The 14,676-nt window shown below is 39.7% G+C and overlaps 1 protein-coding gene across 1 annotated transcript in view; it reads left to right on the top strand.

Moving 5' to 3' along the window:
* Positions 1–12,298, top strand: part of St18 (ST18 C2H2C-type zinc finger transcription factor) — a 71,612-nt gene extending 59,314 nt beyond the window's left edge. Inside the window, exons 15-18 of the mRNA XM_051159526.1 lie at positions 542–630; positions 6,819–6,922; positions 8,793–8,936; positions 11,381–12,298. Coding sequence (XP_051015483.1) covers positions 542–630; positions 6,819–6,922; positions 8,793–8,936; positions 11,381–11,521 — 478 coding nt within the window. The 3' untranslated portion in view covers positions 11,522–12,298. The remainder of the gene's footprint in view (positions 1–541; positions 631–6,818; positions 6,923–8,792; positions 8,937–11,380) is intronic.
* Positions 12,299–14,676: the final 2,378 nt, after the last annotated feature.

The following is a 14,676-nucleotide window of genomic DNA, read 5'->3' as shown; positions in this document are numbered from 1 at the left end:
AACATAATGTTTTAGTGGCTGAAGGAAAAAAATTAGAGACTTTCCATAAGTAGACTGAATGTTTTGTAGTGAGAGGGGACTTGTAGTTGACCATTGTTTACCACGGAGTCAATCTGTAAAGATCAGAGTGTACTTTGTATGAAAACAGGAAGAATTCAACTCTGCCTTGTTTTTCATGAACGTGGGCTGGATGACAACAGTCCTTGTTCATGACCTTTGTGAGAAGTTTTGTATCTACAGAAAACAAAGTCTGTACCACCGAATGCACACTCATGAGTGTGCAAGACCAGTGCTCTGCCGAGTGAATGAGACTGTGGTTGTGTCAGCAGTGACAACCTGTATTTTGATTTAAGAGAAAGATGCAAAACACTTTGCATCACTTTTAGACCATTATATATTATGTTTCTTTCTACAAAGAGACTATGGATTGTGATATAATTAATGAGCAGGCAAAAATATCAATAACATGTAGCAAGAAACAATTTGGTTTTATGAGAAATGACATGCGTTTCACACATCAGTAAAAATCCTCTTCTCACAGTTTATCCGGATGCCCTCTCAATGCACAAGCTATCAAAAAGGTCAAGGTCTCTGAGGAACTAATGACCATCAAGCTCAAAGCAACTGGAGGTAAGTCACCATCTCAACCAGGGTCTAAGCAGTAGATGCCACTGACCTCGGAAAATGAACATATGCACTGTATCAAAGCATACTTTCAGTGTGTAAGAACAAAAGGGTTTTCTCAGGTCTAAGCTAAAACTGGAACTTATCTCAGAAACAGTTTCTCCATGTCTCCTCTACTATTGAATAAGGCTTTCCTTCAAGAAAAGTTATGAAATAGCACACAGATAAGTTGAGAGACACGATAATTGTGTCCTTCAGTGTTTTTAGGACAGTTTTTCTCCAAGGGGCATGTCTACATGCATGTATACGTGTGTGCATGGGCATGTCTGTGGGTTTATGTGCACACATGTGTGCATGCATATGGTGACTGTGAGTGCTCTAGTATCTGTCTCTATCTCTATATCTATATAGATACATAGATATATATGTTTCTCTACCTAGTCCTTAGCATCACTCCATTCTCAGCATTAAGATATATTAATTCTGAGTTCCTTGGAAGCTCCCATTGTTACTTTGGTCCTTGGGTCTTTGTCTAAGTTACATTCAGCTTTGTTTCAGGTTCTCTCAGGCCATCTTCTTTTCCATCAAAGATCTTCCTAAAACATTAGACACACAGTAGCAAACCAGTTCTGTGTGTTGGTACATGATTAGAGCTGAGCCAGAACTATTTTCTTTTCATCTTTGGTGCAAGGGATGGAACCCCAGGCCTTTTATACATTGAGTGTGCACTCTAACATTGTGCTCAAGCTAGGAGCTTTTAATGGTTTTCACATTTCTTTTCTGAAAGTCTTTTTGCTTATTTAATGTGAATATGGGCTTCTAAGTATATGTGTGGTATCACAGAGAGAAGAGCTCTATCAAGCTGCCTATCACTTCCTTCTCAGAGAGACCTTCATCTGGCTTATCTCCAGCAACCTTTAGGTGCTTCTCTCACTCCTTGGCTGCCCACTGCTCAGACCTTCAGAAAGTCAGCACCCAGAGGTTTAGCCTCTAGATGTTAGAGACAGACCAGCTTCCTACACTCAGAGGCAAAGCAGCTGAGCTTTGTCTAGGACTCTGGATGTGTCTTTGAATTACCTCACTCCTCCAGTGCCTGTTCATCAATACACTTTCCATGAAGTTAGGACTCACTAATGTGTGTTTGTCTGTACATCACCTTAGCTCACACCATATATAAGAACACAAAACTCATGGAGTGAACATATAATAGGATATTCATATGCTTTCCTTGACGTATAGCAATACCTAGCTAGCCTAGCATTCTACCAACATGAACTTAAAGGAGCACTAATGATATGTATCTTGTTATGCTTCCAAAACACATTAGACATCTGTGAGTAGAGGTGACATTACAATGCCCCATCCAACGTTCAAGAAAACAGTGGATTCTGAACCACAGATCGTGTCAGCCCTACATGTACACACCTGTGCTACATTTTAATTTATAAATTAGGCACAGTAAGAGATTAGCAACAAATAGTAATAAAATATCACAATTAAAACAACCTACTATAAATCCAAGTTTTTAAAAACTTAGGAGCTATTTCTGGAAATTTCCATTCATATTCAGTCTCAAGTTGAGCATGAGTAAGTGACATCACATAAAATAGAGGCCTTGAGTAATGCTCTGGGAAGATCTCCTGAAGTCTAAGAACTCATGTTTGAATCCTGGTTCAGAACTTTAGTACCTCAACTTCCCTTGTATAGAATGAGATAGTGATTGGCTCATGATCTACATGAATTACTGCTTGGTAGTTCAAAGGGAAATTCAACATTTGAGTTCTCTTCTCAGCTCCACTCTGTGGGAATGACATCCATTGAATGAGAAATAAGGTGCTTTTGGCTGTCTGTGGAGTTTAATGTCTCTGTGGAAGTAGATAAATAATGTTCTAACTGAAAAAAGTACAAAGATACTGACTGAATTCAACGCCATTGCTAAAATATCTCCCAGACCTCACAATTGAAAATGTATTAGCCCCCTCATTTATTAATTGGATGAGAATTACAGAGAGCCAGATGCATAGCAGGTCCTGTAGTAACAGCTGATTTATTTGTTTATCATGTGTACATATACATGTGCACATATACCTGTCAAACATTTTTGAGATTACAACATAATTACAACATTCCTCCTTTGAAACCCTTAGTATATCGCTCTGTACTCTCCTTCAGACTTTTGTAGAATTTTGTGAATCAGTTCTTTCTCTATTGTTAATCCTCTCTACTGCATACTCCAGGCTAGTTGCCTCGGCTTCTTGTGTTGCCATAGGAATCACTACTGGGTGCTGTGGTGTCTTATTTTATGTAGAGTCTAGGAGTCAAACTTAGGTTGTCTGGCTTGTACAACAAGCACTTTTACCTGCTGAGCCATGACTCTTACCCTGATAACCTTTTTAAAGTTCTGTTCCCATGACCATCCTTCCCAATGAGCTTGAGGAACCAGTTGTTATTGGATGTCTTCCAGATCTCATACTCTTAAGTAAGTAGCTGTCTTCCTGCTAGTCTTCTTTCCAATGTGATTTTAAATTGACTGAAATTATGAGGTTAAAAGAATTGATACTTATGTAGGCTCACAACTTTAGAGATCCCAGCTATGGCTACTGATGTGGGCTTGCATTAAGGCAACAAAATATGCCAGAGAAAAACCACTCAACTTGTGACCCTGAAGCCAGAAAAGAAGTCAGTGTTTTGTAACCCCTGCTATAATGCCTAGCCTCTTAACAACCACACAAGCTCCCCAGAGTGCCACCCTAGAGACTATGCCCTAACTCATGGGCCTTTGGACATCATTCAATATCTAAACTATAGTAGCCATCTTTGTAAGCAGTGAGTGTCAGGGAAACATTATCATAGCTGAATCCCATTACCAAACACTCACTTAAAGAGACTTCTCAAAAGCATCCGATAACATAACCAAAATCAAACATTTAATCATCCTACTGCAAACTTCTAACCCCTATTCCTTCCCACTGTGAAGACTGCCCATTATAACTATACTACTTATTACAGTAAATACTCTCCATAATTCCTTCCTTCTCGCATCTCTTATTCTAATCTACCACAAATCTAGAAATTTCTGCCTGCATGTTGTGTTTTAAGACCATATCTTTCCCTTATTTATTCTTCCATGGCCATGGGTTGGGGGCTAAGTCATAACCAGGACTCCAGGAATGACCACTCAACTATCTTCTAGCTTCTGTTCTGTCTCACTATCTGTTCTTTCTCCACAAAAATCCAGATATATTTTTAAGTTCCATCATAGTAGATGCAGCTCAGCAGTGTATCACTTACTTTGTGTGTGCAGATCCCTGCATCATTTGATTTCCAGCACCATGAGAAGAAAGAGAGGGAGGAAGGGAAAGATGTAAGGAGGGAGGGAGGGAGGGAAGGATAGAAGGATAGAAAGCTGATGGAGAAGACAGAAAGGGTGGAGGGGAACATAGTAATTTTTTACCTTAAGAATCCTTCCCTGGATCCTACTTCTAGTCCCATGAGGTCCCCATGACCCACTCCCCTAGTTCACCTTCTTACAGTGCTAGGAATCACCACTTCTCTCCTACCTGCATCCATGTGCCTTCTGTTCTCCCACCCCTGGGATGCTCTTCTCACTCATGGCAATTGCTCATGTCTCCATTGCCTGCCTTCTTAGTTTTGAAGTCAGCCTGAGAATATTCTCCAGTGATGGTCCTTACAACACTCTATTTGTATAAAATACTTCAAAATTCTGCACACTTTTTATCTATCGCACCAGTTATTTTTTTTAAAAAAACACATGAAATGAGAGTGGAGAAAGACATAAAGGAAAAACAGTATGTCAGAGAGATGTAACAAGGGGACTTTTCACTTGCTCAAATAAAAAAAACTGTAAAATTTCAGTTCTTACAGTGTTTTTTCATCATATTAGATTATTACAAATATTCAAAGTCTGTACATATTGGCCAGTGGTTTAGAATGCTTATTGGTCATGAATAGGATCTGACTTCAGTTCCCAGGACCTCATTAAGTATTTCACAACCACCTATAACTCCAGCTCCAGGGGAGATCCAGTATCCTCTTTTGAATCCCACATGTACCTGCAAGTACATGTGTGCATGCATGTACACACACACACACACACACACACACACACACACAGACACATACACACATACACACTTGAAAATAAATCTTTTTTAGAAGAGCTATCCACATCATGATTGGAATGGGTGGGAAAGCATCTGTCTTGTTTCAACACTGAGCTTATGTGAAGTCTGTCTGTGTACATTTTGTGAGTGAATCCTGTATATGCTATTGTGTGTTTTGGATATGCACTTGGAAATGAAACTGTTGGGTAACAAAGAATTGAATGAGCATTCATCTCCAATAGATGTCTTATAGAATATTCAGTTGTTATACAGAATTCTCAGTATTTTTAGCCTAAAAGAGTAGAAGTCTATTACATTCATGGTTGTGGAGGATGGAAAGACCAAGAACATGTGGCAGCATCTGTGGGGCATCTAGTTAGGGTCGCCTTCTGCATGACTACGTAGTGGAGGATATCATGTGGAACAGATGTGCTAGTTCCAGTCTCTCTACATGAAGAGTTACTAGTGCCATCACAAGGATGACTCATGACTCCAACTAATCTCAGTCACTCCTTTAAGCATCCTACTTCCAGCCACTAAATATGACACTTGGAGTTATGTTTTGATCACATGAGCTTTTAGGGGACATGGCTGAGCTATAACAACAGATTGTGGACTATTTTCCATTCACTCAGAAAACTACAGTAACTTAGTCCTGGTAAAATCGTAATTAAATATGCTCTTATGAACAAGGAATTCCCGAAATTTGTGGATAAATGGATTGAGCTAGAAATTATCATAATGAGTGAGTTAAACCAGAAGCAGAAAGACTTAAATGGTATATACTCACTTATATCTGCATACTAGCCCAAGGGGCATGTCCCACCAAAGCCTTCACTTACCAGGAAACTGGGACAGAGGGGAGGACATCCTATTGGGACTCTAGATGAGAGAAGCATGGGAGAATGGCAAAGTAGAAGGATCCAGAGGGTCCTAGAAACCTACAAGTAGAACATTATGATAGGGAGATTTGGGCCCAGGGGTCCCGCTCAAACTAAGGCACCAGCCAAGGACAATACAGGTGGTAAACTTTAAACCCCTACCCAGATCTAGCCAATGGTCAGAACAGTCTCCACAGTTGAGTGGAGAGTGGGGTATGACTTTCTCACGTACTCTGGTGCCTCACATTTGACCATGTCCCCTGGAGAGGGAGACCTGGTGGCACTCAGAGGAAGGATAGCAGGTTACCGAGAAGAGACTTGATACCCTATGAGCATATCCAGGAGGAGGTAATCCCCCTCAGGAACAGTCATAGGGGAGGGGAATAAGGGAAAAAAGGGGAAGGAGGGAAGAATGGGAGGACACAAGGGATGGGATAACCATTGAGATGTAACAAGAATAAATTAATAATAAAAATTTTTTAAAAAACGAAATTACTCTAATGTGCAGCAGGTTGCACTCACTCTACAAAACGGCAGTGACAACTAACACCTGTTCACTGGACACTGTTCTGCAATCTCCATTTTATTGCATTCATCCTCACACATAGAAACTATGTATATGTTTACAGAAATTGAAGCCTGAAGATCCATAAGTGACTAAATGCAAGAACAACAGCCAGTGTTCTTCTAAACTACCTATGCTGCCTTGCCAAGTCCACACAGAGAAACTACTCTGTGTTCCTGGTCTCCACAACATCTGCCATTAGCCCCAGCTCTGCCTCTAGGCATGGCTCCTAAGAGTCATCTCAACTAAGCAAATATTTAATTGCTGGGCACCCCTTGTGACTTCACTATTCTTGTTGCAGTGGTATAAGAGATTGTGCAGACTTGAACACTGTTAGTTCATTTAATTTTTGCCACGTTACTTTAATTTCAGGAGCACAGCAATTTCATATATGTAAGGATTACAGCGGGACACATCTGTTGGGGCTGTAAATGAAGGCTCACTGGGTCTGGTGGAGCCTCCTGAAAGCATTAAAAAGCATTAAATTGCAAAACTGTTCCATTTCCCCCCAGAATCCTAATATAGTTTGGGTAAAAACACTAAGCTAAAGTCTCATATATAAACATAAAATAACCTGTTGCTGGCCTTGCTGTCTGTTAACTGTGAACTGGAAACTCTTCACAGGTATTGACGGTGATGAAGAAATTCGGCATTTGGATGAAGAAATAAAGGAACTGAATGAATCCAACCTTAAAATCGAAGCAGATATGATGAAACTTCAGACCCAGGTTAAAAAGAACTAACTAGTTATTTCTAAAATAATTATTACCTCTAGTGGGTACAAAACTTCCAGCTTCCTGAATCTTGCATCGGAAGCTATGATGATGTCCTAGAGAAACGTGTCTCTCTGTCAGCTCTTAGCTGTTCATCCTGAATGAGTGGCTCGTGTCTGTAGCTCCTGACCAGCACAGGGGGAAAGAGTTACTCCCACCTTTAGCTGGCATAGAAGCCCCACTTCATGAGAAAATAAAGAAGATGATCATGCAGACACCAGTAGTGCGTGTGGTACTTTGTAGAGAACTGTGTCACAAACGTTGAGTCCTTAGTTGTATTAAAAAATGCAAATATCAAACTCTTTAAATGTAATTCTTTTAGAACATTGATTGCTGCCCATGCTAAAAGCAGATTTTCTTGTACAAATACTTTATAGAAAAACTTGAAAGGATGTCTAAATCCAGACCACTGGGCACTAAAACTTCAGCTCAGGATTTTTTAAGTTGTGAACACAAATTCTGTTTTTCAGGATGCAGAAGCTCTGGTTATCTAGATAACGTCTGTGAAAGACTTTGGGTTCAATCTTTGGGGTCTCATAAAGCAAAAAAATCTCATTGCAGCAAGTTAGAAGTAGAGAAACAAAGGAGACCAAGCAGAAGGTGAACAGTCCTTTCTGCTGCTCCTACCACAGCCCCTCCTCCTTCATCCCAGCTTCATCAGCTTCATCCCACTGCTCTCTCAGCATCCTCACCTAAACGGTCTAATTCCTCTAATATAGCTTTTTTAAATCCCATCTTGTGAACACTACAGAAGTCCACAGGAAGAGCTTCATGCTTTCAGTTGGAAAGCAGGAGGCTCCTCATGAAACCATTAGCAAGAAACACAGACTCTTCTTCATTGAGCTTGCTCTCAGTGTGGAAGACAGATAGTGAAGTGTGTGTGTGTGTGTGTGTGTGTGTGTGTGTGTGTGTGTGTGTGTGTGTAAAATCCACTGCCAGAAGGAGGAGGGATTTGATATTAAACAGGATGGCCGAGCCCCAAGAAAAAGGAAATATGTCAGCAATGATTTGAGACATGAAAGTTAGCCAACTTTGAAGGGGAAGACTCTTTGAGACAGACTAGGGCCAAATCCCTAATTGTGAGAGTTCTAGAGATTTAAGCAATAGAGGGATATGTTCAGAGGTAAGATATCTGGGTTGAGCAAGTTTCAGAAGGGTACCAGAGATGGCACTGGGCTCTTTACATAGTACAACCTAGTTGATGTTGATGCCCATGGCCTTTCCTTTGATTGAATGAGGAGCCTCTGAAGGGCTTGAGGTTTAAGAGTAACTCACTCATCTTTGATGTACATTTTAACTTGACCTTGAAGAGACTAAATTTGGTAGTGTATTGAAGAGGACCAAGAAGAGACTATTCAGAGCAAAGCTGACACGTGTGAGAAGTGATACCACCACACCAATGGCTGAGTTCAGGTGGCCCCAATGCAGGTGGACAGTGGCCTCCTCCTGTGTGTTTTAAAAAGAAATTCTCAGTAAGCTTAAAAGAAAGAACCCTAAATCACGGCAGCATTCAAGTTGTAATTCTCTGCAAAGAACAGGCCTATAGCTGGAGCAAGATTAGAGAAAATAGCAGATTGACTTAGGGCATATAGAATTTAAGATGATAGCCACCATCTAGCCATGTAGAGAGGCTAGATCTGCAGTTCATGGAAAAGTCTGTCTTGAAAGTACAGATCTGAAGGTATGAACCGATACTTAGAGCAGTGGGGCCGGGCTGCAGTTTGGGATGGAAATACCTTTGGCTCTTGTATCCAGCCACAGGTTTCCTCCAGGGACCTTGCACAGGGCTCAAGCTCTGCTTCTCATATCATTACCTGTGTTCTAGATAACGTCTATGGAGAGCAACTTGAAGACCATAGAGGAGGAGAACAAGCTTATAGAACAGAGCAATGAGAGTCTGCTGAAGGAGCTGGCAGGGCTTAGTCAGGCTCTCATCTCCAGCCTTGCTGACATCCAGCTTCCACAGATGGTAAGATCAAGAGCAAGGCTCTGCAGTCCCATCATCCACCTCGGTGTCTTTGTTTCATTGCCCTGTGGCTGAACTGTCAACAGTACCTACCCATGATGCATTCTCATGCTCAATGATTGCCCTATCTGAGAACATGGTAGACACACATATCCAGATAATTGAAGGCCAATGACTTTCCCAAAGGCCAGGATTCTTCAAAGATGTAGGGTTGCTTGAACCTGTTTTAGGAAGTTATATGAAAGCTGGAGGCCAGAGCTCACTCACTAAAAATATGTTTCCAAACAGAAGATTCTAGACAGCCCTCAGCATCATCCACCTAACTCATGAACTGTAAAATGAACAGTTCCATTCCCAATAAACTCCTTGTAATATCCAACTTCTTTCATGGAACATAGAGAGCATGGGTGTGACTGAGGCATCCTGATTTCTAAAACCTAAGCATACAATCATTTAGAATTCACAATTCATAAATCTAAATCAGCCTTTGGAGATGGCGACACACTGTTGAGGGCTATGTTGCTGATGCTGTTGATTTCCTCAGAGCCTGTATCCTTATACCAGAACTGCCAGTTAACATACAAGAGGCCGTAAAGCAACAGTGTAATGAAATCGAATTTTGCCCCAAACACTAAATTTCTCAATTTATCTTAACTTGCTAACATAATTTCTTTATCTCACTCAATCCTAAGTGTTTCTTGACCAAAAAACAAAAAACAAACAAACAAAAAACCAATAATCTAACTTTGGCTAGTGTCAAGCAGATTATTGGGTATTAGCACCTTCCATTTTAACGTTTTTCTAGCTCCTCCATCAAATGTATGTTACTTAGTATTTTCTTCTTTGTCTATACCACAGAAATGATTGACCACACTATAATTTGTACCTAGTTACCATTCAAGGACCATCTGAGGTACTGTAGCACTTAAGATTTCCCAACTAGCTGTAGCAGAGAATGTCCTAGCTCCACCTCTATCATTGGGTCAAGACTCAAAGTTGGCATGAGCCAGGAGAGCATAAGACAATGAGATTCCTGAAATGGCCTTTATCTACCCTGCCACCAGAGTCTTTGTTCATGAGTCTTTAAGAAACACACACACACACACACACACACACACACACACACACACACACAGAGAGAGAGAGAGAGAGAGAGAGAGAGAGAGAGAGAGAGAGAAAGTAGAAACTAAAAGGGAACAATCAAAAGTAGTGTATGTTTTCAAGATCTGAACTCTGCTGAGGACACCAAACCATCTGCAGATCTATATAGTTTACCTTGTAAACAGTAGCAATGATAGTCATTTTCTGTCTACCTAGGCTACTTACTCATTTTTAAGTCCTTTCTTCCAATCACTTTGTGAAATAAATAAGACATTTAGAATATGTTTTCAAAGACATGGGAACATGGAGGCACTATACATGGCTGGGGAGGATTTCCTTTTGTCATGCATTTCTTGCCTTCTACACATGCAGTTTATACACAGCTAGAATGTTCTCATTTTAAAACATATTATGGGGCAGGCTGGAGAGAAAGTTCACCCGTTAAGGGTCCTGCTTGTTCTTCCAGAGGACCCAGGTTCAATTCTCAACAGCTACATGGCAGCTCAGGGCTTCACAGACATAGACATACATGCAAAACATCCATATACATTAAGTATGTGTATGTGTGTGTCTGCCTGTCTGTGTGTGTCTGTGCGTCTGTCCCAGTACTGTTAAACCCTCCTTTACTCTTAGCATTTGGGAGGCAGAGGCAGGTATATCTGGATTCAAGGCCAGACCCATCTACATGGAGAGTTTGAGGCCAGCCATTATTATAAAGTGATACCCTGTCTCAGAAAACAAAGCAAACAAATAAAGAAATTAAACCATTATATTGTACAAAGAAGATGCGAAAATGCCCACCAAGGGTAAAGGTGAACAACACTGATATTTTCCCTAAAGAAACAGAGAGGGAAAAATTATCAGAGTTGTGGTAGTAGAAAAATCTCTATCACAACTGTTAGTGAGCAACTGGCTTAAATCTAAAATCCATGCTGTTCCAACCTAAGACTGTTAACGAAACACTTGGCATAGCAGATCTTCATCCGCTGTGCATACCTTCCACAGGCAGCTGTTTTGTACTGAGCAAGTGCAAATCAGGCCCAGACTCTTCCCAATACAAGCTCGTAGTTTGGAGACCTCTAGCTCAGCAGCCAAATGCATTCATTATATGGCTTCAGATTGATTCCCAATACTATTCAATCAAGTTTCATTAATGCCATGAATTAAGAGTAAACAGATAAACTCTAGACACACTCACATTTGTATGTCATATTCCAAACTGAAAAAGTTACATAAACCCTTCTCTTCCTACTTACATAAGTTGGCAACATTCTTCACTGTCTCCTGATCTTCCCTGGGGCAGCTGGACCTCTGCCATTGGTTTCCATGTGCTTTGTCTCCATCAGGGACCTATCAATGAGCAGAATTTTGAAGCATATGTAAATACTCTCACAGACATGTACAGCAATCTGGAACGGGACTATTCCCCAGAATGCAAAGCTCTTCTGGAAAGCATCAAGCAGGCGGTGAAAGGCATCCACGTGTAGGACACCAGTATGCAGGAAACAAAGGTCACTACACCAGTGAACTTCCACAGATCCTCAGGGGCCTGATGCCCCTGCAGCCTGGAGGCTGTCCCCTGTGTTTATAATTGCAACATTGCACTAATTTTTCCCCAGATGACAAGAAAAAGGAAAGAAAAACTGTGATAAACTCTTTGGATTAAAAACAATGCAGTCAATTATTAGATCTCATTTATTTTCATATCTTTTTCTTTTATTTCTTCATTGCACTCTTTATTTTGTAAAGTATATGTACAATAAATGTGACATTTTATATTTTCTTTATTACTAATCAGAGATTTTTTTATCTTTTAACTGCATTTTGAAGTCTACCATATTTTTACAGGTGTGTTTATTAATTTATCTTCTAATAGGGTTTAGATAGAAACGCTGTTCTCAAATCACATATCTTTCTGGGTTTAAATGAGAATAAACAAAAAACAAACAAAAAATGTGTGAAGGAAATCCCAGTGTCAGGACTACACTATGGCCAAGTTTGGGTTCTACTGTGCACTTCTTTTTCCCCCTTTACTGGTTTTGTATTTATAAATGGTTTTTTGTAAGGCGAGCTACAAAGGAATATGAAGATAAATGGCGCCCACTAGTGGGAAATCTGCACTCACAAAAGCATTGGGTGCTAGCAGACAGCACACTAAGAACTTAATAGCAATAATTAAATAAAATAGTCAGCATAGTATTCCATGTGGCTGCACGGATTTGATTAATATGAATTATTTATTTGAATCGTTTATATCATTTTAAGTGAATTTTAAGTGAATCAGATTTGTATTTTTGTTTTTCAAGTCACATTGGCTAGTTGATAACCCTTTCCCAAGAAGAGAAATAAGCTTTGATGTGACCAGCCAGACTTTTCCTGCTACATGTTAGTACAATATACAAGTGACAATATTGGTGTAGATTTGTACTTAGCCGATACAGACACATACAAAAGGAAATTTTGTAGATACCATATCCCCTGAAATAGCATTTATCTTACTGGGTTAACTGGAAAAGAATGGAAAACATACTAAGACATGAAAAATGTTATTCCAATATTAGTGGTTAGCTTGAATATGGCAACATTGGTCTGTGCTTCCTTAAGGAATAAGACAACTTTCAATTTGATAAAACTCTTGAACTACAAGTGATGCAAAGTAAGCTACACACATGCTTACACACATACACACACAAACACACACACACAGGGTCCACACGTATATGCATTCACAGGCACTCATCCACACATGAAATTGAACCTACAATCTCAACTGGATCAGAGTTTAGTAGTTGCTGTAGTAAAGGCAATGTCTATTTCAGGGATTGTAAAGTAGTTAAACATTGTTTCAAAGGTTTTTTTATATTTATTTTTTTTAAGGAAAAGGTATAGACAACCAGCTAAACTGCCTTTTTGGTGTGCACACACATTTCATGTGCAGATGTGCCTCTATGTAAAAGTACACATGAACTTCAGTGTGGGCTTAATTTTCTGTGCTATAATAAAAGTGTTTATTTTTTGATTAGCCCCATAGATATTTAGATTTAGTGTGGTGGCATTCACAGGCTTGAATTCACTGTTACTACTGTTAACCGCTCAGATACATGAAGAGTGGTACCGTCACCCCCACGCTCATGGAACTGTGGTTATTGTTATGCATCAAGTGGCGCTTATCCTTGGCTTGGGGTTCATTTGAACTCTTGACTCTTAGCTTAGTGAAAATGAGATGTCTGTTCTTAGGTAGGAAAGGTGTTTATTTAAAGCTCAATTTATTAAAAAAAAAAAAAAAAGCAGCTACTTCAAGTGGTGTCTACTATCAACGGGACACAGAGTTTCCTGTTAAAGTCTTTGAACATTTTGCTACACAGTCCTTCAAAGAAGCACACAAACAGGCTCCCTTGTTACAAAGACAGAAGTTTACTTTGCTAAATATTTTAACAAGTTTGTTATATATTTTATTTAAAGAGATCTCTTACAACCCTATGTATTTATTACTATAATTTACCTGGCTTCAGTTAATTTATTTGTGTTCACATAGTTTTATGACGTGTGTCTGTATTTATTTGCCTCCTTGGCACTTGTGTTTTGTAACATGCACTGAATTGTTTTCAATGGTGTTAATGATTGATACTGTAAATTGGGTCTTTTGTAAACAAAAAAAAGGCAATGATGTATGCATTTTTATTTGAAGTAGTTTGTTTGTATACTGATTCTCCAAACAATTAATATTTCTTACATCAATGCAACAAAATTGTGTTCAGTGCTGTACATTTGGTGTATGGTAGGAAATAAAAATTGATAATGAATTTTGGTGTGATATTTATTGAGCTACTTTATAGGGCAGATGTCACCATCCCTACGTCCCACAGTTCCTGATGTTGTAGAAAGCCTCCAACACTGAGCAGTTCTAGCTTAACATTTTTACCCACAAATTGAGAGGGTTTTGGCCACTTGATGATTGGTCAGCACTTTGGTGTAACATATATCTCCGAAATGGGGTGTGCCTTTGCCTTTGCTAGAACTAGAAGGATGTCATCTGAGTCTAATGAGCAGCATTTGAGGAATCCTTTCCTGATACCAAATGCTGGGGGTCATCACTATTGTTTTTATTTATGCCAGGTGAAAAAATGCAGATAATTCTAGACTACCTATTATGCTTTTGTATTCTTATCTAAGTCACCAGTATCCTCTATTTTCAAGTTTCTGGCCAGACTTACACATCTCTTAGATCTGGTTGTCCCTTACAGGTAATGTAAAATTTACACAACGAAATCCAATTAACTGAAGGGAATGCTGTGTCCCAGAAGCAGCGGGCCTTTATTTGGGCTGGCTTCCACAGAGCACCACATACTAAGTCACTAAGCCTGCATGAGATGCTCATGTGATGCTCATGTGATGCTCATGAGATGCTCATGTGATGTGTTCCAGAAAGTGACACAGAGCTGCTCAGCCAAATTGTAGTTTCCCCTTTACTGAGAACATTTTATACCCCACCTTTCTATCAGAAAGTAGTATTTGCAGTTCATGATACCAATTTGTTGTAAAAATCTCCTGGAACTTTGGAAGGAATGACAAGCAAGACCCTTCCTTTCACATCATAGATTTCTGATCAGATCATCCTCAGGACAGTCTGCTTCCTGGGGTC

Source organism: Acomys russatus, chromosome 2 (assembly GCF_903995435.1).
Source record: "Acomys russatus chromosome 2, mAcoRus1.1, whole genome shotgun sequence".
NCBI lineage: Eukaryota > Metazoa > Chordata > Mammalia > Rodentia > Muridae > Acomys > Acomys russatus.
This window is presented reverse-complemented; position numbering and strand designations above follow the sequence as displayed.